The sequence below is a fragment of the Ixodes scapularis genome, unplaced genomic scaffold (genome assembly GCF_016920785.2).
Source record: "Ixodes scapularis isolate PalLabHiFi unplaced genomic scaffold, ASM1692078v2 PGA_scaffold13__105_contigs__length_92229423, whole genome shotgun sequence".
Lineage (NCBI taxonomy): Eukaryota > Metazoa > Arthropoda > Arachnida > Ixodida > Ixodidae > Ixodes > Ixodes scapularis.
In genome coordinates, this window is record NW_024609839.1 from 59,023,053 (window position 1) to 59,042,859 (window position 19,807).

General features: G+C 47.8%; 2 protein-coding genes across 3 annotated transcripts in view; one reads left to right on the forward strand and one right to left on the reverse strand.

Moving 5' to 3' along the window:
- LOC8028493 (protein toll) overlaps window positions 1-10,483 on the reverse strand; it is a 29,814-nt gene extending 19,331 nt beyond the window's left edge. The window contains exons 1-2 of one of the 2 annotated variants that reach the window (XM_042289917.1): window positions 10,294-10,397; window positions 3,901-4,086 (exon numbers count right to left, since the gene is read on the reverse strand). In XM_042289917.1, the coding sequence (XP_042145851.1) occupies window positions 3,901-4,086; window positions 10,294-10,372 (265 nt within the window). In that variant the 5' untranslated portion in view covers window positions 10,373-10,397. Of the gene's footprint in view, window positions 1-3,900; window positions 4,087-10,293 lie in introns of both variants that reach the window. The other variant, XM_040212650.3, reaches the window with a different exon arrangement.
- The window catches only part of LOC8028494 (tudor domain-containing protein 3), a 96,526-nt gene that overhangs the window by 46,710 nt on the left and 30,009 nt on the right, over window positions 1-19,807 (forward strand). The window lies entirely within an intron of this gene.

Below are 19,807 nucleotides of genomic sequence, written 5' to 3' on the forward strand. Positions count from 1 at the left end.
TGTTGTTGCTTATGATGATTCACCAACTTGCCCAAGCTTCCAATTTAGTATCGTGGATTATTAGGAGAAAAGCTTCGAGATCAAGAGCTTTTTTGTTTTAGCACTGTCATTTGGCGGATACGCCCGTCTGGCCCGTGGTTCGTTTCCTCGCTTCCGACTGGGGAAATGATGTAATGGCGAAGAAAATTGAGATGACTTGCCGGACAGTGACGCTTCCAACAACGGTTCGAACCTGGCAGCCAATGAAAGCTTTGAAATTTTTGATGAAGGACCAATAGTCGCTGTCATAACAGGAGCAGACTGACAGGGAGAAGTTTCAGTTGTCCCGCCTCCAGCGCCAGGTTCCTGCCTTCGACCGTGCTTCGGCGTCTCGTGGTCCTTGAGCGTGCACGCGGAGCCGAAGCACGACGGAAGGCACGAAGCGCGTGCTGGAGGCTGGGTGTTCCAAAGACACGCCGTTTTGACCCCCTCAGTGACTGATAATAGATCTTTTGCGGATTCGAAGCGCTCCTGGTGACACGGCGGCACGAAATGAATTCTGAGTACCCGTTGGCAACTTAGTTTTGGTTTTAGTTTCAAATTATGTCACGATCATCGTGTCGTGACGGAACACGCTGCTTGCGTTTTTATTGCTGCGACTTCCTACATGAGTATAATAACTGTAGGCGTTGCCGAGAGATGCAAAAAAAAAAAAAAAAAACACTTGGCACTGTTTTTTTTTTTTTTGTGCCTGATTTTGGGCAAACGTAGGCAAATGTAGAACGATAGATTGCAGCGTCCCTGCTGGTGCCCCTGTCGTGTAAGCACGTTCGCTTGCGCGTGAAGAAAAGTTATGCAGGCTTGGAAGTTCACGTGCTTGACTGCTGGAGTACAGATAGCGGCTGTCTGATCGAAACCGAAACAAGGCCAGTCCGCTCCGTGGCCAACTGGTTCCCAGCGTGCAACGCGCGCAGTGTTGCATGGAGGGATTTTTGAAAGTGGCCTATTGTACTAAAGCAAGAACAACCGCAAAAACCAACCGCTGGGTGTGACGCCACACCCAGCGGTCTTGACTGCATTGCGCGTGCTGCTTGTGAGAGAACGCGTCCAGCGTTTTTGTCTCCTCGGGTAAGGCTTGCGTAAGGCACGGAACTGTTGAGGTCTCTGTGTAATAATACCTCACGATTCTCTCCTTCCTCCGAACGCGCCTTGAAGGAGGGGCTCCAATGTTATTTTGAAAGCGCTGTTTGGGACTATACTTGGCTCAACAATCTGAAATATAATATTGCTATTCGTGATCCTGCAAGCCGAATGAAGAGATTTACGTTTTTCTTCTTCTCATAAACAAAAACAGTAGGAACAATCGATTGACATACATGCATCACGGAAAACGAACCTGTGCTATAGACACGGCACCAACAACTCATTAAACTTGTGCGTTCGTGTCTTGTTGGCGAACAGAGCCTCCCTATCAAGATCCATTGCGGGCCTGTCTCACACCCGCAAGCGCGCTAATTACCGGCCTTGGTGGACACTGTGAGGCGGAACAATTTCCGCTTGACTGTGCGTGTGTCTTTGGGGGAGAGTGAGGTCACGAGGGTGTCGAAGGGCGGCGAGTGTGGGTAGTGTTCGGAGACATCTTCGAGATGCCACTGCGCCAAGGAATTTTGTAACGAGCTCCACGTTTGACTAATGGTCACCACCTCGCTTTGCGGCACGTATTCGTACACGTCGTCGGTAACCTCGTGGAGCTGACGCACCACTGCGTTTGACGGTTCATTGATGGCGCATGGGCTTCTCTGCGTTCCCTGGCTCGTAATGGGTCATTGGGGACAGCTTTTTCTTGGCATTGCTCGCAAAAGTACGTGCGTTCGGGTCCTTTCCGATTTTGAGGGCGGATGAACGTTGTGCGCCCAGCTCTCGTCCTCTACTCGGAAGTGCCAAGAAATGTTGCAGGCGAGGACCGTGGTGTTGGGACAACCGCGTGGGGAAGTCGCCTGCCAGAAAGAACTGCCATAACGGCTATGGGCACGCGACGATAAAGGGTACCCCGAAGAGAAGTAGTCGTCGTAACGTTTGGTGTAAAGCCGGCCGAACAGTGCACGTGTGTTTTAGCTTGGAGTCAAGTCATCTGTTACGCCTGGTTTGCCATCCGAAAAGACCAATGCCCCCATTTTTTTTTTTTTTTAGATTCTGGAACGCGAATTTTGGAGGCACGCTCCAGTGACTGTGCTCTTTGTCTGCTCCGCTTGTCTGGAAAACGGTAGTACCGATGGCTGTCAGAGCGCGCGCGCGAAAAGGCTCGATATGCACCTCGACCTGGAAATGGGACTCTTGACGGCCGCCCGCCCGCTGTAGCGCGCCGGTCAAGAATGCAGTCAAGGCTTTTGTTCGGCGTGGGCGCGGCGGTGCGAGCACGTACAGACAGACACGCACCCACGGCCGCTCCGGTGAATGTTCGGATGGCGTACAGGCCCTAAAACTTCTGGGGTCTGTCAAAGATGCGGGGTTTATATCGTGGGCCGCCGAAGGCGTTTGGCGAGGGACGGGACAGACACAAAATAGCGCTAAACTCTCAAAATGTGCCTTCGTGGTGAAGGCACTGTTATTCGCATGGTACTAGTAGGCAAACAAGCTAAGCGGAGTTTGCAACGACTTCGACATCTAAGAATCTAATCTGTGGTAGGCGGCGTCACTCGGCCGTTCAGTCAGCTCTCTTTTCTCTGGCAGCTTCAGAAATGCAAGGCGTGTCGTGGCCAGAGCGTCTCCAATTGGTGCTCCGCAGCCGATTAGATAGCGGCATGATGTGATAAGAACGCCCAAGAGTGAATCACACGGTAAGAATAGCGAACGTGATAAGCCACGCCCTTTGTTTCTTAAGCTGTCGGTGACCGTAGTGCTTTCACAAGCAGGATTCACAAATTAGGTTGGATTACCTCGGCGTAGCCGACGCGTTTTGAAGGTGGTGCCGCCGCTCGTACCAACCTGCGGGTTGCGTGTATGCGGCGGTCGTTCTGACAGATTGTTGTTGTCGCTGGGGTGGTCGAGGCCACGTCGCGTGAACGGTGAAAGGCTCTTTCGAAAGCGTAGTTGAAACGTATTCTAGTGAAAGCTTCTTTTTTTCTTCCTTTCTTTTTTTTTTTTTGCTTCGTAGTAACGAAAGCAAAGCCAGATCCCAACAAAAGGTAAGAGAGGAAACGGCGTGGTGTGTGTGTGTGGCTTGGCTGGAAAGGCGCCGTCGCGCACATCAAGTGGCCTTGCTGGTCTGTTGAGCAACGATTCACCACCACGCATTCGCCAGTCGTTTCTCGGTCCGGTGACGTTTCGTCGTTTCGTGTGAAACGTTTCGTAATGTGACACTTCGTGACCACAGCCGTCGCGTCGACGAATACGACGCCGTCGAGGCGGAGAAATTAGCCCATCGTTATCGTCGTGACCCCGTGGTCTAGCGGTGCTCTTGGACTCTCAAGACTCATCTCCAGAACGGGATGTCCCTTACACTGACACCGCGTCTCGTTTACTTCTGGGAACACGTTCGACAAATACGACGCCGTCGACGCGGAGAAATTAGCCCATCGTTATCGTCGCGACCCCGTGGTCTAGCGGCGCTCTTGGACTCTCAAGACTCATCTCCAGAACGGGATGTCCCATACACTGACACCGCGTCTCGTTTACTTCTGGGAACACGTTTACAGGAGGTGTACAGGATCCAAGCGGGTAGTAAAACGAACTGGAAATGGAACTTCTGAAACCCTAGAGGTCTTCTCAGAAGACTCCGAAGCTTCAAGAAGGTAAATAAAACTTCCGAAAGCCTAGGGTCTTTTCTGAGAAGACTCGGAAGACTCGCGGTTCCAGGGGGGTTATTTTCAAGTCTCGGTATTGTAGGGATGGACAGAGAAAAGAGTTTTATTCAACGCTTACCGTGCTGTACGATTAGGAGACTCCTAGTGATATCCCCATAGAACGATGGACTATGGTCGACTCGTCGACGCGGTCGCTTCGAACATCTTGGCACACATCCTCGGCAGGTACGGCACTTCACTGCGCGAGAGACGCTTGCTGGGGGCTCTCCGTATCCGGGTTCTGACGATGTGATTGCCAGGCTCACTGCGAGAAGAGACACGACCTGTCCCGTTGACGGCACCTCGCCATCTCGCTTTCCTGGGATCTCCGCTGTCTCCGCGCGGATGAGGTACGCAGCAATGAACGCACGCACGAACTGAGAGGAGACTTCGCGGGCAAGCAGACAGGTCTACTACGTGCCTGTGTCGTCGTCCAGGAGAGGCTGAAGACTGAAGCCAACCGTGAAGGGATTTGGAAAACGGGGTTTACAGAAAGAAGGGTAGGGGGAAACGCAGCAGCAGCAGCAGCGGCAACTCCAATGGGGGTGGTCGTGCTCCGTCGGGGATTTAGGAGTCGTGTCTCTTACGCACGCACGCACTCGGGACGGCCTGGGAAGTGCACGCCGCTGGAATGGGGTTTGAACTGGTTGGGCCGGTTTATTTCTTGCGGGTTTTTTTGCTTTTTGTGGGGTATGAGAGGGGGTGGTTTGTGTTGAGGAGGAGGCGGTCGGTGGTCGTCGTCGTGCGTCACCCGTTCCAGTTAGCAGCCTTTGGCTTCTTTCTCTCTCTCTCCGGTGCTAGAGATGGTGGATGCCGCAGCCGGGAAAGGAGTCCTCAGGGCGGCCGATCATCCTCCAGGCGGCCTTCTTTCTTTCTCCGTGGGCCGAGTAGTGCACGGAGAAACCAGATAAACTCTCCCACGAGTTTCGGGTCGCATCGTGTGCGTGAGGCGTTGGTGCCGAAACATGTATACGACGAGCAAAAATTAAAAAAAAATCGTGAGGGTGCCGACGCGAGGGGGCTTGCGAGGGTGCCGACGAAAACAGTTAGCGGCCTGGCTTCTGGCGAGGAATCAAGGGCCGCCAAGTTCGTAAACATTTTCGTCGTCGATGACGTCACTTTGTGGACGAGTCTTTTGTGGATGGTGGGACGTTGTTGTCTTTTGTTTGCCTGCGGCGAAATGAAGTCCAACTTGGAGCCCGGACTGTCGGGAAGCATCGGCTGCTTTCGGTGTTTAGGGATGAGCTCGCTCGCTCGCCGCGGTTGGAAGTCATCACGCTGTCATTCGGACCACTGCCGTGTCGACCTTACTAATCGGCTCACGATTCGGTACTACTTGACGCATCGCGGCTTGGAGCACGTGGAGCGAAAGCTCGCGCTGCAGAACCCTTTCGGGCTCAAACCCCACCCCTGCCTGTCTCGATCTGGATGGGAATCGTACCGGCATCTGTTCGTTTAACTGGTACTGCGTGGTTCACGTTAAAGACCCCAGGCTAGCAGGGGTACTGCACCGGCTAAATTTCTCATCTGCAGCCTGTTACAATGTCGTCACAAACCATTCTGTGTAAGCATCTAACGACGTGTTTTTTTTTTTCTTTTTCAAGTGAATGATTTCTTCTGATGAAGAAAAATGAACGTTAGAAAGCCGCTAAAAAGAAAGAAAGTGGCAGCTACCTTTATCGTAAAGGCCTACGATGCATCAAATGCAGTAATCAGGAGAGGTATTGTTTCAGTTGTTTGGTATACATTAAACACTAATTCCGAAAGGGAAAACCTTCTATTTTTATCAATTTTTGGGAAACTGAATTGATTTCTCACGTGACCAGGAGCGAGTCAGGGAGGGTACTGTAGGAGGGGGCACGGATTGGGAAAGGGAGGGAGGGGCCTATGGGAAAGGAGATGGGAAGGAAGGGCACAATGAGGGAGAAGGGGGGAAGAGAGGAGTGGCATAGGGAGGGGAAATGGGTGTGTCGCGTGACATTATAATTCCCCGCTAACTTTAGCGGGGAAACTGAATTGTTGTGTAGGCCACGGAATGTCGATATCGCCCGCTAAATTTAGTGGGCAAACTGAACTTAGCGGAGAAACTGAATTGGTGTTTAGGTCACAAGACGCAACGTTTTCCGCTAAATTCAGCGGGGAAATTGAAGTGACGTATAGGTTACGTGACACCAATTTTCCCACTCGTTCTTTAGGTTACGTGACGTTTATGTCCCTGGTAAATTTAGCGTGTGAAATTCACGGACAGACGAAATTTTCGCATTGGGGTTAGCGTGAAAAAAGCCCTTCCTGCTTTAAAATGAATAACTATAATTGACTGAGACGATCTCGAAACCGCGTCTCCCGTTTAACGGTCAGAGTAATCGGTGGAGAGCATGCCTGACCGGTAACCAGGAAGTCCGGATGCGGATCCCGCGCTCGGTCAATTACAGACATGTCTCGTTAAAGGGAAGAGGCAGCGAGTTATTGACTTCGCGCAAATACCGCTTAGAGCGGATCCCTGACGTTAAAGAACCGTCAAACACCCGTTCGTTTTTTGCCGCACGCAATCGAAGTTGCAGAAAAAAAATTAAAGAAAAACGAGCAGCGTTCACCCCCTCAACTCGCAGACGCGAAGGAGACAAGCGGGGAACTACCGCCTATCCAAGTATGTTGCGGATATAGTGACTCGGCCTGGCAGCCGAAACGTCAAACAGCGGAAAGGGGATTAAGTAAACGCACGCCATTCGAGTTGGAAATAGTCTGCATGTATACAGCGGTTTGATGGTCACCGACTTGCATGCGGCTCTCGCTACAAGTAATCAAATTACTTGTAATCTATTAATTTTCGGAGTAATATTGTAATCACCTGGTTACATTTATTATTAAGTAATCACGACAGTAATATGATTACTTTTGGATGTACTAAATTTACTTGTAACCATTATTTTTATTTTCCCTTCCCGTTTCTAGTGGAGCCCTTTGTTCGGACAATTTTCGTACCAACAAATCTTCGAACCAAATCCCTGAGAAGAGGATGGTTTACCAAAATTGGTTGGTTAAGAAGATAGTAGTTCATAGATAGGTCATTCTAATCCATTAAGAGAAAGTACGAAAGACCCGTTTTCAAACCGGCAGAAACCTCTGTCGTTTTGAAAATCTGAAGTAATCAGAGAAGGGGGGGTTACTTTTAACGTGAAATGTTCTTTGGCTAGGTGTTTAGCAATTCCTGAAGCCCAGATAAAAGCGTGGCCGCGAGGTTCGACACTGATTGGTTGACGGGAAGGTCACGGGACCAGAGGGGTAGGCGAGGAAAGCTCGGCCACCTGGGCGCACTGAGGGAGAGGAGCTGGAGAGGGGCTTTAACTAAGAGGGTTTTGATTAACTGAGAGGGCTTTGCCGATTGGACCGGAGGATGGCCAGAATTAAACCTTTACTTAAAACTAGAAATAAGCAGGAGTTTACAAATTACAGGCCTATTTCATTGACATGTTCTATCTGCAAACTTTTCGATTACATTTTTTATAGACATTTTTCTTTTGTCGAAAATCTTGATGTCCTTTCGAAGAGACAGCATGGCTTTAGTCGAGGATTTTTTACTACCACTCAACTAATCAAAACAATTCATGACCTCGCGTTTGCTCTGGACAAAAATAATTAGGTTGATGTCATTTTTACCCACTTCACAAAAGCTTTAGATAAGATGTCACATGTAAGGCTTCTAGGTAAACTGAGATGCTACTTTGAGAACGATCAGATAGTTGACTAGATTCAGGCTTACAAACCGTCACCAATATGTACACTCTAAGAAATGCCTGCGTGTGTTCTTACCCGCAAAACACTCGAACAGCCATTCTCTGCGATCTACGAAATAAGCTCAGCGAATGATGAGGCGGCACATCTGTTTAGACCTCAAAATTAAATCTGCACTGTGACATTACGCAAGCATGACGGCTTTGCATTGCTTAATGCCACAGCGCAGACTTCATTTTTAGGCCTAAACAGATGTTCCGCCTCATCATTCGCTGAGCTGATTTCATAGATCGCAGAGATTGGCTTTTTGAGTGTTTTGCGGGTAAGTAGACGTGCAGTAATTTCTTAGAGTGTAGAATTCAATAATCAATGTTAATCCTCACTTTAGGCAGATCCTGGCGTCCCCCGGGGATCGGGACTTGCACCGCTTTTATTCTTATTGTATATTAACGATATTCCTGATGATATTTCTGTCAAGATATGTTTTTACGCCGACTATTGTTTATATACGATAAAGTAAATTGTGTTATTGATCAGATTAAGTTCAATGACTATTTAGACAAGGTTGCGAGATGACGCAATACATGACAGATGTGTTTAACCATAAAAACAGTCTTTGTAGGATTAACAAAAAGAAGCCTCTTTCATTTTGTGATCATCTAAACCAACACATTTTAACTAGAGCCCCGAATTTAACTGGGTCTTTGGATCAGCATCTGGTCTTCGATGGGATCAACACATCAGGATATCCCGTGCCTTGCGAAAGCTATTCTTTCTCAGACGAGCATTGAAATTAGGCACTTAAGATTCTCGACTCTTAGCTTACAAAATCTTCGTTCTTCCAATCTTTGGAGTATGCTTGCATCATTGGGGATCCATCCACACAAATAGGCATTAACCGCATGGAGCGGACACAGTGCAAGAGCGTCATGCTTCTCAATGGATATCGGTATCTCAGCTTACCAACGGGTTGGGTAGTTCAAGAAAGAAACTTTGATTTCAACTAATTAAGGGTCAGTATAACATTAACGTGGGTGAATCCATAATTTTTTCTACCGGGTACGCCACCCGACAGAGGCGCCCACTCAACCAGCCAAAAATCCAGTTTTAAGCTCTTTTCTTTCTTCTTTCTTCGGAAATTTATAGAATGGAATGGGCTTTCTTGCGAAATCACTAACCAAGATACTACTAGCGCGTTTGTTCCTGCTCTGTGTTCAAAGTGATTGTACAACTGTTTTGTGTTTTTACATCGTTTACTTTTGTATGTGTTTCCAGCCTGCCACGATTCCTCGGATAGAATCAGCAGTATTTGAAAAAAAAAAAAAAAAAAAAAAAAAAAAACAACAACATAGGAGGTTGTGGAAGATCGCCAGGTTTTTCAGTCCGATTAGCGGGAGTATCGCTTCATGCTAGGAACAACTATCCAGCGTTTACATTGTCTGCGTTAGACTATCTGATGATAGTCTAACGCAGACAATGCGTTAGACTGGCCGTCTGGCGAATGGAAACGAGTATCGTTAATTAAACGTTTGGGATGCTAGAAGGTCTCACGTATGCAACACAATTGCCTTGTAATTTGCCATACATTTTTTAAGTAGTTTTACAATTTCTTTTTGTGTCGAGTAATGAAGTAATCTAATTTGATACTTTTTAAGTAAAAGCAATTGTCATTGTAATCGATTGCGAGACTGGCGTCATGGATTGAAGATTAACTCCGGTCAAAAATGGAACCGAACTAAATGACTGATATTGATTTACGGATACTAAGGACTAGCACTGCCAAAATATTACGCTAATAGAAAAATGCGCTCTCTCTAAAACGGGTATTCAAAATGATACCACCAGCTTCTGAGCGGTCATTCAGCGGGTTGGCTGTTTTGTCGAGCAACGTTTTACCCCGATGTCATGTTCGTACTCATGAAGGTTATTTGTTTGTGCTTTCATTTCTTTCACCGCGTTTTTCTGAGACGTTTTTCAGCCGTCCCGGCGAACGATTTCTGCTCGTTACGTCATGTTTCAGCAGCCGTCGTTTTTGTAAGTCCTCCTTGGCGATCGCGCATGAAGATTATTGACTCCCTGCTCGCTAAAGCGCGTTGTGGCACCGGAGGTGGCACTCACTGGAGGCCATAAATTTGTCCGTTCCTCTTCAGCGCGAGCGGTTAGCTTTCACAACGCTTCTGCAACGTGCATCGCACACTATCGAGGTTGTAGTTCTTCTCAGAAGCTAAGTGGGGCTCATTCTGAGCCTGCACGGTGGGCCTGCGTTCATCGCGGCGAACTCGCTTTTTGGCCGACAGCTTTATGAATGTGTATGAATATTTGCTACATGTGTTTGATATCTGCGAAACAATACAGAAGAGACAGCCGTAGCATCTTACCAGACTGATCGGAACTGCTTTTGCGGCCAGTCATACGGTTTGCGTTACCGCGGTAGGAACTTGGCGTCACGCGAGGGTCACTCAGCTGATCACAAGGAAGAGTTGCCATCATGCTCGAGCTGGCAAAACTTTGTGAAAGGATGTCTACAAAACTACGCGAGGCATCGAAAAAAAAGAAGAAAATGGACTCATCGTAGCTCAGGGACACTTCCTTCACAAAAAAAAAAAAAAAAAAAATCGTAATTCTAAAGTCGAAAAAAAAAATATATACCGGAGTTACGCTTTAAAGTTTTGCCGCGGCTTCTGGAGTCGTGTTGCGCTAAGTCGAGTTTGTTATGCAACGAACCAAACATGCAACTTACTAAGTTTGTGACGGGTGGCGTTTCGTTCTGGCATAGTTCTCCTGGAAACAGCGGTCGTCGTCGTTGTCGGGTGCTTCATTAACGGCGTCGGGTGGCGTATACAGCGTGCCCTTCACATTGAATTATCGTCTGCGCGATTATCCCTATCTGCCACGAACATTCTCGAAACGCCTATCTCTGGTCACGTTGTGTCCCGACGCGTTGAGTGCGCCTAATATTTGGCGAGATGGAAGATCTAATGGGGAGGAGATCCAGGTTTTGCGCGCCTATCGGCTAACATGAGAACTAAACCGGTGGGTCAGATGGAAGCTCTAATGGTAAGGATATCCATACGTTGCGCCCCTAGCGGCCAAAGATGAGAACTAAACCCGGGGGTGAGATGGAACATCTAATGGGGAGGAGATCCAGATGTTGCGCTTTTAGCGGCTAAAATGAGAACTAAACCCGTGGGTCAGATGGAAGCTGTAATGGTAAGGATATCCATACGTTGCGCCCCTAGCGGCCAAAGATGAGAACTAAACCCGGGGGTGAGACGGGCGCTCTAGTGCAGAGGAGATCCAAACGTTACGCCCCTAGCGACTAAAATGAGAACTAAACCCGTGGGTTGGTGGGTGAGATGAGAGCTATAATGGGGAGGGATACAACCGTGCGCCCATAGCGGCTAAAATAAAAACTAAACCCGTAGGGACAGGTAGAGGCCTTCCGTTGGGTTAAGCTCCGTGCTTTGCGGAAAACAAGCTGGACGAAGTTGACATCACATCAGCCGCCACTGCTGCTACGGGCACCGCTGCTGTGCCCGTAACTTCTGCAGCATACATTTGGCACTATCCAATTCCATCTTTACGTCAAGCCTTGTCGAGAAGAACAATTTCGATGGTGCAAGATGTATGCTGTAGAAGGTACGGGCAGAGGAATGGCATACGGAGCAATGGCGTCTGCTACGGTGCCATATGACGTCGGCGCCCCCTATAGCTAGATCCCCTTGCCAAAAGGCAAAAGCCCTTCTGCCCTGAAAATACTCGTACCAGATACTTTACCGGAGGAAACATCGTTTTCCGCGAAAATTCAGTGGCCGTGGCTCCGACAGCTTTTGCGTAGTTGGAACGGCTGGACGCGCGTAGCCTCGGTGTTTTCTGCTTCGATTTGGCAGGGGTGGCTGCCGCCATCCAAGACCCCCTTGCCGTTCTCATCCGTTACCGAAGGTAGGCAGTGAGAAATCCAGCGAAACGAAACCACGCCGAAAACGACAAACAAAGTTTCGTCGTTTTTCAACTCGCCGATGTTTTCTATGGGACAGCGACAACGATGGACTCGTGCCGTACGACGCGGGAAATTGGGTCTCCCGATCATGTCTGCCACTATGTCGGCACGGCTGACATATTACACTGCCGCTTTCCGCTCTGCGTTTGTTTTTGTACCCGTAACGCCGACGTATACTAGAGCCGACGGGACGAACTGAAATGCCATCCCACATTCGCCGGTATGCAGTGCCAATTTCGTTGGAGGAAGGCCCTCCAAAGACGTTTTGTCCCCATCGTACGTGTCGATGATATTTCCGGACCAGTATGGCATGCAGTTTGTACTTGATGAAGAAAGATACGCACGGTCCAAAAAGTGACAATTATGAATCTGAGGAAAGCTACAATGGAACGTGGAGTCACTGGACAATCGACATTTGACTATACGACAGTTTATGTGGTGCGCTTTCTTTTTGATCAGCCTTCTTTCGGACGTGAAAATTGCCTTTCTTCCTATATGGAGTGGCCGCTAGGCAGTAGGCGACTTCAAAACAAAATGCAGTAATTGTTTTTAATCAAAATAATTTTAAAAAGAAGTAGTACATATCAATAAAAAAAATCGTTATGCTTTTAAGAAAAGTCCCGTAAATCAGTTTTTTTCATAAGTTTAAACCAAATATCTATATACCGGCTGCTTTTTGTTTAATATTCGAACAGATTTATTACAAAATATCAGTAAAAGATGCCCTTATGCAGTTTGTGCAGGTGAGTTATACGCCCAGGGGGACATTATGTGGGTGGCTAACCTTTGCGATAAGTTGGCTAATCAATTAAAATTCGTTAGTTAACTTTTTAGTTACCTAAAATAGACATATGGTTCCAATTAGGAACTTACTTAGCATCATTGGAAACCTCTATATCAGTAATTTTCAGAAAGACTTTGAGCGAGTGAAAAGCGTAATAGTGCACTAAAGTTAGCACTCGTGGAGCGGGTACAAGGCTAGCGGTTGCGGAACGCAGTGATAATCTAATCATCCGGTGGCCGAGTGGGCTAGCGCACACCACTCCGGAGCACGTGCAGCGAAAGCTCACGCTGCAGAACCCAGCATCCTTGGTTCAATCCCCACCCCTGCCCGTTTCGATCTGGGTGGGCATCGTACCGGCGTGCGGCCGTGTATCACTACTGCAGGGTGCACGTTAGACTCCAGGCTTGCGGTTGTACTGCACTGGCTGAATTTCTCATCTACAGCTGGAAGACTCGCCGTCCGTTGAGGCAGACCAAGTTCTAGGCCGTATACGAACATACACACAACCCAATCTTCGCATTGTTACTGGGACTATGACGTCGCTCCACACTTCGTACTCTGCCGTTTGCCGCGGCAGCTTATGCAACCGTAATATTTACCGCGAAACGCATGCGGGGAGACCTAGGTGCTTATCATCGTTCGCGCGCGCCTTATAAACTATCACGTGGTTTTGACACTTGTGTTTTTTTTTATTGAAACAAGTCTCAAGACCACATGATAAATGATAAGGCTTACTTGAACGGTGATAAGGCGCGCGTGTAAAATTTTTGTCTACGGATACGAAAAAAAAAAAAAATACCACCTGCGAGTCATATAGAGCTTCGCTGTGAAAGCACCTCATGCTTAAAAAAAAATAAATTCTCGATCATGGTAGTGGGCTCATCCAAGTCAATGCACACACACACACACACACACGCACACACATATATACACACACGCACACGCACACCCGATGACATGTTAGTAGATTCCACCACCCTTATCGCAATGCACACCACCCTTAATGCGTCGTGCATGAAATTCTAACTTTTTACTGCACGTAACAAAACAGACAGGGCACTTGCACAATTTTCATTTTAGGTGCTCAATCGTCTCCACTTTGATGATTTCTCTCGTCAGGGTATTGCCGCTTCTTTCAAGGACTGAGCATTCTCCAAACCCCCACAATCACGACAGTAAATATCCGGGACACATGGGTATTCACTGTCGTGATTGTGGTGGGTCTGCTCCGGATTTGGAAAAGTGCTCAGTCCTTCGAAGAAGCGGCAGTGCCCTGACCAGAGAGATCATCGAAGCGGAGAGGATGGCGTATCTAAGGGAACATTGTGCAAGGGGTCCATGTGTTTTGTTATCTGGTAAAGAGTTACAACTTCTTTCCATGACGACAGCGACCGCGATAAGGGTGCTGGAATCTGTAATGTCATTGGGAGTGTGTGTATTTTCTTGGTTTGTCGTGGAATATAAGGTTGCGCCTTGACGATTATACTTCAGTTGTAAGTTCAGCGATTGTGTGTCTATCTTTTCTGTCCTGTCTTTGTGCGCTGTAAGTTTGAATCATCATGCCCTACCAACAAGCCAAAGCTCCCATTTCGGACAATACAAGGATTTTGTTTAGATAGTTTGATGTGTGATAAGGATTCTGTGAATAACAGAGTATATGAACCTTCATTTACGTATGACACAAGCCTCTTTGTGAGCTAATACAGCAGGCATTTATCAACGTGTGCCATGTATATGGTCACTTTTACGTTCGGATTAGGCACCAAGTGCACACTACCTAAGCAAAAACACGTTTATTTTCGATCCCAAATTCGCCCCTGCGGACTGTATTCGCCGTCTGCGGACTATCCTGAAAATGGGGGAAATATATTTGGGACCCGCTACGTGGCGAGGTATACCATGGAGTGCTACATTTCGTCATTCGAAAGTCCGTTGCTTTGCGTCGACAGTCGCACCCGGCGATCTTTCGAGTCATATGTTAAGGCTGTTTCAGATGCGGCGATTCTCGTCCGCGATCAGTGCGATTTCCAGTAAATTTTCGATTAAAATCGCAGTCGCACTGTCGCAGAGTCGGTGCGATAGCTTTCTCGTCAACCAGCCGTTCATTAGCCAGCTTTCATCCCACGATAGCTGCGTATTCAAAAATAAATTTAGACACCGAAAAGCTTTTGACTTAATGCTTAATCATTAGAAATTTCTAGTTACGTGTTGTATTCGTAGAACATTTGTGTTTATTTAGGCGTTTTTGTTGTATTTTAGACAAAGTCAAGCGCGTCACGTCTGTGTCCGCTGCAACTAACTTTGGGCAGAAATCGCGCGGTTGTTGTAACAAGTGAAACCAAACGTTCCGATCGCACTCGCTGCAACGGCTGTCGCACCGATGATTATTATTATTATTATTATTATTATTATTGCGTCGACAGTCGTATCCGTGCCTAGTATTATGCTAAAAATGTATCTTATTTTCTGCGGAGATGTGTATAGTGTTTTTTTGTTTTTTGTTTTTTTTTATCCACCAGTGTACCAGCACCAAGACCTCAGGGTTGTTCCTGGGCACTGTATAATAAAGATTGATTGATTATTATTATTATTATTATTATTATTATTATTATTATTATTATTATTTTCGCACAGTCGCTGCATGTGAAACGGGCTTTAGTCCAGCTGATTAACTCTCCCGATTCCCGATCGCCGCCTCCTCCTGCCGCAGAGCAAAGGCGTCAGTTGCGGATAGCGTGGTCCGGGGTTCGATTCCCGCTGCGGTGCTTTGGTAGAGCTCGTAGTTTGATTTAGTATACTGAATTAACTGTGCCTTTGCGTGCTTAAGTATACATTACTTTCTATAGGTTACGCATATATGCTTTTTGTTGCCCTGACCTGCGCTTAACGGCTTTTTTTTTTGTTACACCCGACCGTAACGCTTTTCGCCTGAAATCCAGTCCGTTATCACATTCTCTTTCAAAAGAAAGGATGTAACGACTTGTACCCATTTCTTTTCTCTTTTTTTTTGTGTGTGTGATTTTTTGTTTTACTTCGTAGAAAGTGAAGAAAACAGAAAACTTGGCGCAGCGTGCGCTATTCTCGTCATCGAGCGAGCAAGGGGCGCCCACCGTGGTGCGTCCCCTTTTACTCACATCTTTTATCACGTGTGAACTAGACGCCTTGTTTGTTGCAGTAAGCATGAGCGTAGAGAGTATACAGGTATAGCGTGTGTCGTGAGTTGCGTGCCCTTGTCGGTTTGCTCGTCCGTTTTAACCCTGTTCTTCGCGGAAAATAAGCGAAACATGTACGGCGAGAAATGCGAAAACACGATTTTGTGTGTGTTTACCTTCGTCGGGGACCGTCGTTTGTGACACAGAATATAAACAGGTGACACGCCGAAGGTGAAGAGCAGCGGGAAAAAAAAAGACCGCCACGTACGTTCCAAACCATCTCAACCAAAAAAAAAAAACTACGTTTGTGTTTAGACAGCGTAACGTTGTTCTGCCTTCGAGGTTAGGGCGGCACTGGTTTACGCTCGAGATCAGAAATTTAGCTGGTGGAGTACCACTGCTAGCGTGGTGACCTTTAACGTACCCATTACGCAGTAGTGATACATGACCGCACGCCGGTACGATGCTCATCCAGATAGAAACGGGCAGGGCAGGGGCAATTGAGCTTATGCGCCGAGAAACTAAGGGAAAAGGAAAACGAGAGCGGGCGGGACGTCAGAACGGTGATCTCTGGTTCGAATGATGAGTAGGTAGGCCTAAAGCTCGTCGCCTTTGTTTTCACTGCCATAGCCCCCTGTATACTGACAAGGTCTGGCAGATCGCCACGAGAACCGGCCGCCGAAATGGAGGAGAGCCACGTGACTGGCGCCACGCTGCGGCGAGATGCCGAAACACACTTCTTCAGAGCGAACGAGTGTGTTTCGGGTCCTCGCCGCTGCAAAAGCTGTGCTCTGACGTCCATGTTCTCCGAGAAATGGCTCTTTGATGATCTGTGCTGCAACATCCTCGCGCTCCAAATCTGCGTCCGGGCACTCTCATGGCTCCGTCGTCGAACTGCCGGGTTTTGTAAATATAGAGGGGGCTATGCCAGTGGACCCGCCGAACGCGTCCGAATGCGAGAGCCGAACGCCGTATGCCAGCGTTCCGCTTTCTCAAGGCCGAACCACATAGGGCGTATTTTGGACGTATTTACGCGCGTTTTGGCGGACGTAATCCTGAAGTATACAAGTGTGCGTCGTGACGAGCGCTTCCTCGACGCCTCTAGGTCTCGGGGTGGTAAGTACGCACAGCTATTTGGCGATCCGACCGAGACAGATCCCGGCGCTCCGGCGTTGTTTGGCACGGCGAATTCAGGAGCGTCGGCGCGGTGCCGGCCAATCAGCTCGCGAGTTGACAGCCGGAAGCCGATCTGCGGCCTGCTGGCTGGCTCGATTCAGCCGCCGAAATGCGCGCATCGCTTGTCGCGTTCGCCGGTTTATCGGCGAACTGTACGAAATTGCTATATCTCTATCAAACGAGCGATGAACGATTTAAAGAGAAATGAAGACCATCTATCTGGCGGGCGATATGAAAAAAATGATATAAATAAAAATGATAAAAGGAAGGGTTTTGAGCAGAGATCGCGGCCGTCGTCCTGCCGGCACTTGTTAGCAACCTGCCAATCGCAAGGTACATTGTTTTTTTTTTTTTTTTTTTTTTTTGTGACAAGCGCTAGCAAGTTAAGCTCTCGCTGCTGATTACCATTAAGCTATTTCTGTCCCCTCGCGGAAGGCGATAATATGGCGGCCGATTTACAGTTCGCCTCGTTTCATGAAAAAACGGGAGTCGTCCCGACTCGCGTTCTTCTGCACCAAACGCCGAGGAGACGCCGACGAAGAAGCGTCGCGTGTTGTTCGGCGACCTTCCCCTCTTCCCTTCTGTGAAAAAAGTACGTGACTAGTTGAGACGAAAGAGTACTTGACTGTTGCTCGAAAAAGCAACCGTTACTTCTCTGGATTACTATAAGATTTTCAAAACGACCGTTTTCTGTTGGTTTGAAAACGGGTACTATCTCGTACTGGTCCATTATTGGATTATAACCATCGAATTATGAACTACTTATCTCTTTAATCCACCAATTTTGGTAATCCACATATCTCTCTGTCGGAGTCCCGGTGCGAGGATTCCTTGGTGGGGAAACTTGTATACGAATTAAGGGCGCCATCAGAAAGGGGAGGGAAACCAAACGAAAGTAACGGTTCCGGGTAATTTTAGTACTTCCAAAAGTAGGCGTATTATTGTTGCGATTACTTTTCAATAAACTAATTCAAATGATTACAAAATTACTCCAGAAAGTAATCGATTATAAGTAATTTGGTTACTTGTTGTGAGTGCGGTCTGCAAGCCCAGCCATCGCGACTGGGTGATAAGCGCTGTGCGATAAGCGGGTGATAAGCGCTGGCAAAGTCTATGTAGCACGAGTTGCGCGTGTTGATATGTTCCCGGGTTTTATCTTTGAAGCGCGGCCATCGTTAATTAACGCGGTACAACTCAACGAGCTCCAGACTTGGCAAGATATGTCGAAGGAGCCTTTCTGGAAAGGGTGCACCATCTAGCTGCTGCGTCATTCTTTCGAGTCCGCGCCATTGTTTCGGTTCGTTTTCTGAGCATCTATCGTGCACGAGGTTTGCGTGTCCGTTCGGCGAGAGTGTCTATACGTCAACGCGCTCGTCCAACTCTTTCATTCGGAAATCCTTTTTCTTTTTTTCTTCTTTGTTTTTGTTATTTTTTCACCACTAAAAAAAAAAAAAAAAAAAGGAAGTAACTCGCGGTGCTCAGAACATCCAAAGTTTTCGCGAATATCGGCTATCTTCCAGAGGCTGTCACTCGGGACAGCGGCGCTTTCTTAGTTTCTCAGGTTGGATTTGGGATTGACAAACACTAAAAAAGCGATGTTCGCGTTTGAAACTATACCGATCGCAAGCGCGAGTTTCATGAATGGCGGCGCAAACGCGAGCGGAGAACGCCAGCGGAGAAATTGTGAACCGCGGTGTGCTAAGCCTAGCCACGGCAACGGCGGTCTTTCTGACGCAATCGGCACACCGTTCCCGTGGGTCAACGCAACTCGTAAAAGAAGGTCGGGTTCTTCTATAACGTTTTCAGAACATGTGGCTACGGCTCTGCGGGTTCAGTGATGGGCGACATCCGCGCGCTGATACATTCTGAGCAGTGGCCTACCAACTTGTTTTGGAGTAAAAAAGCAAACCAGACCCCGCCCCCGCCCCCCCCCCCCCCCCCCCCCCACACACACACACAGGGCCGGGGGTGGTGCCCTTGGCACTCTGGCGCCGCCAGCCAGTGTTTGCCCCCCTCCACTCTGAGAACTGGGCGTGGGGGGGGGGGGGGGGGAGGGGGGGTGCAAGCGCCCCCCTTGCTCTCCCGGTGGGGACGCCCATGATTCTGAGCGATGCGAATCTGCACCGCTTGTCACAATTGTGCAGCTGGGAAACGCGAGGGATTTTCCTCGTGCCTCGAGTGGGTTCTTTCTTTTGACGGTTGCGTCGAAACCTGTAGCGTCAGACGGAGACGTGAGCGCAAAGCAAAGTTATACGGCAGTGCCCGGGGCTCGCACGGGTTTTGCCGTCCGTCAACTTGAATGCCATGAACTTCCGCGCTTCAACGCGGTTCTCAGCCTGCTAACACCATTGCGCCGCAAGACCTTCACTAGCGAGATAGTTTATGCCGCTGCCGCGAAAACTGCCAGCCCGAATTTCGTGAAGAAAGAAATGCCGATGTGGGGAGGCGCAGCTAATGTAACGGTGTTTGATGGGGCGTGGCACAAGACGGGTCAGGAAAAAAAAAATCGCAACATGCACAAGAGGGGTCAGAAGAAAAAAAAAATCGCAACATGCAGTGAAGGACGACTTTTAGTGAATCTGGATGATACCTGCACACCTTATGACTTTGTTCTGTCTTGATTTTATGTAATTGCAACCGATTTTTGAAGAGTATAGATATTTTGAACTTTCAAATGCTTTTTTTTTTCTCGTTTTTCAACTTTGGGCTGTCTTTTTAGTTTGTGCGCTCTGTTTTCGGTACTTAGAATCTTCCCTTCGTAATGATATTTCTTTTGTGTGTGTGTATGTGTACCTTAAGGGTACGTAGAGTGCAGGTATATATTTGGAATTGAAACATCTCGATTGTGTTTTTTTTCCTAATTTTAACTAACTTTTAAGGGCTTCTAAAAAGAAACGGCTTTATGAAGTATTTTTTTTTTTCTTGTGGTTTTGGAAAACTGTACGCAGCATTTGGCTAGATACTGGCATTACGCGTCATAGGGGGGAGCAAAATGAGCTATTGCGCCGTGCTCCTTATAAAAAATTAGCGCTGTCTAACTTTGTGCATACAAAACCTTTTTCGTGCAGTTGTTTCTGGCACCGAAGGCAAAACTATAGAAGCAATACATTAAAACTAATAATCGTTCTGAAAATAGAAGGCA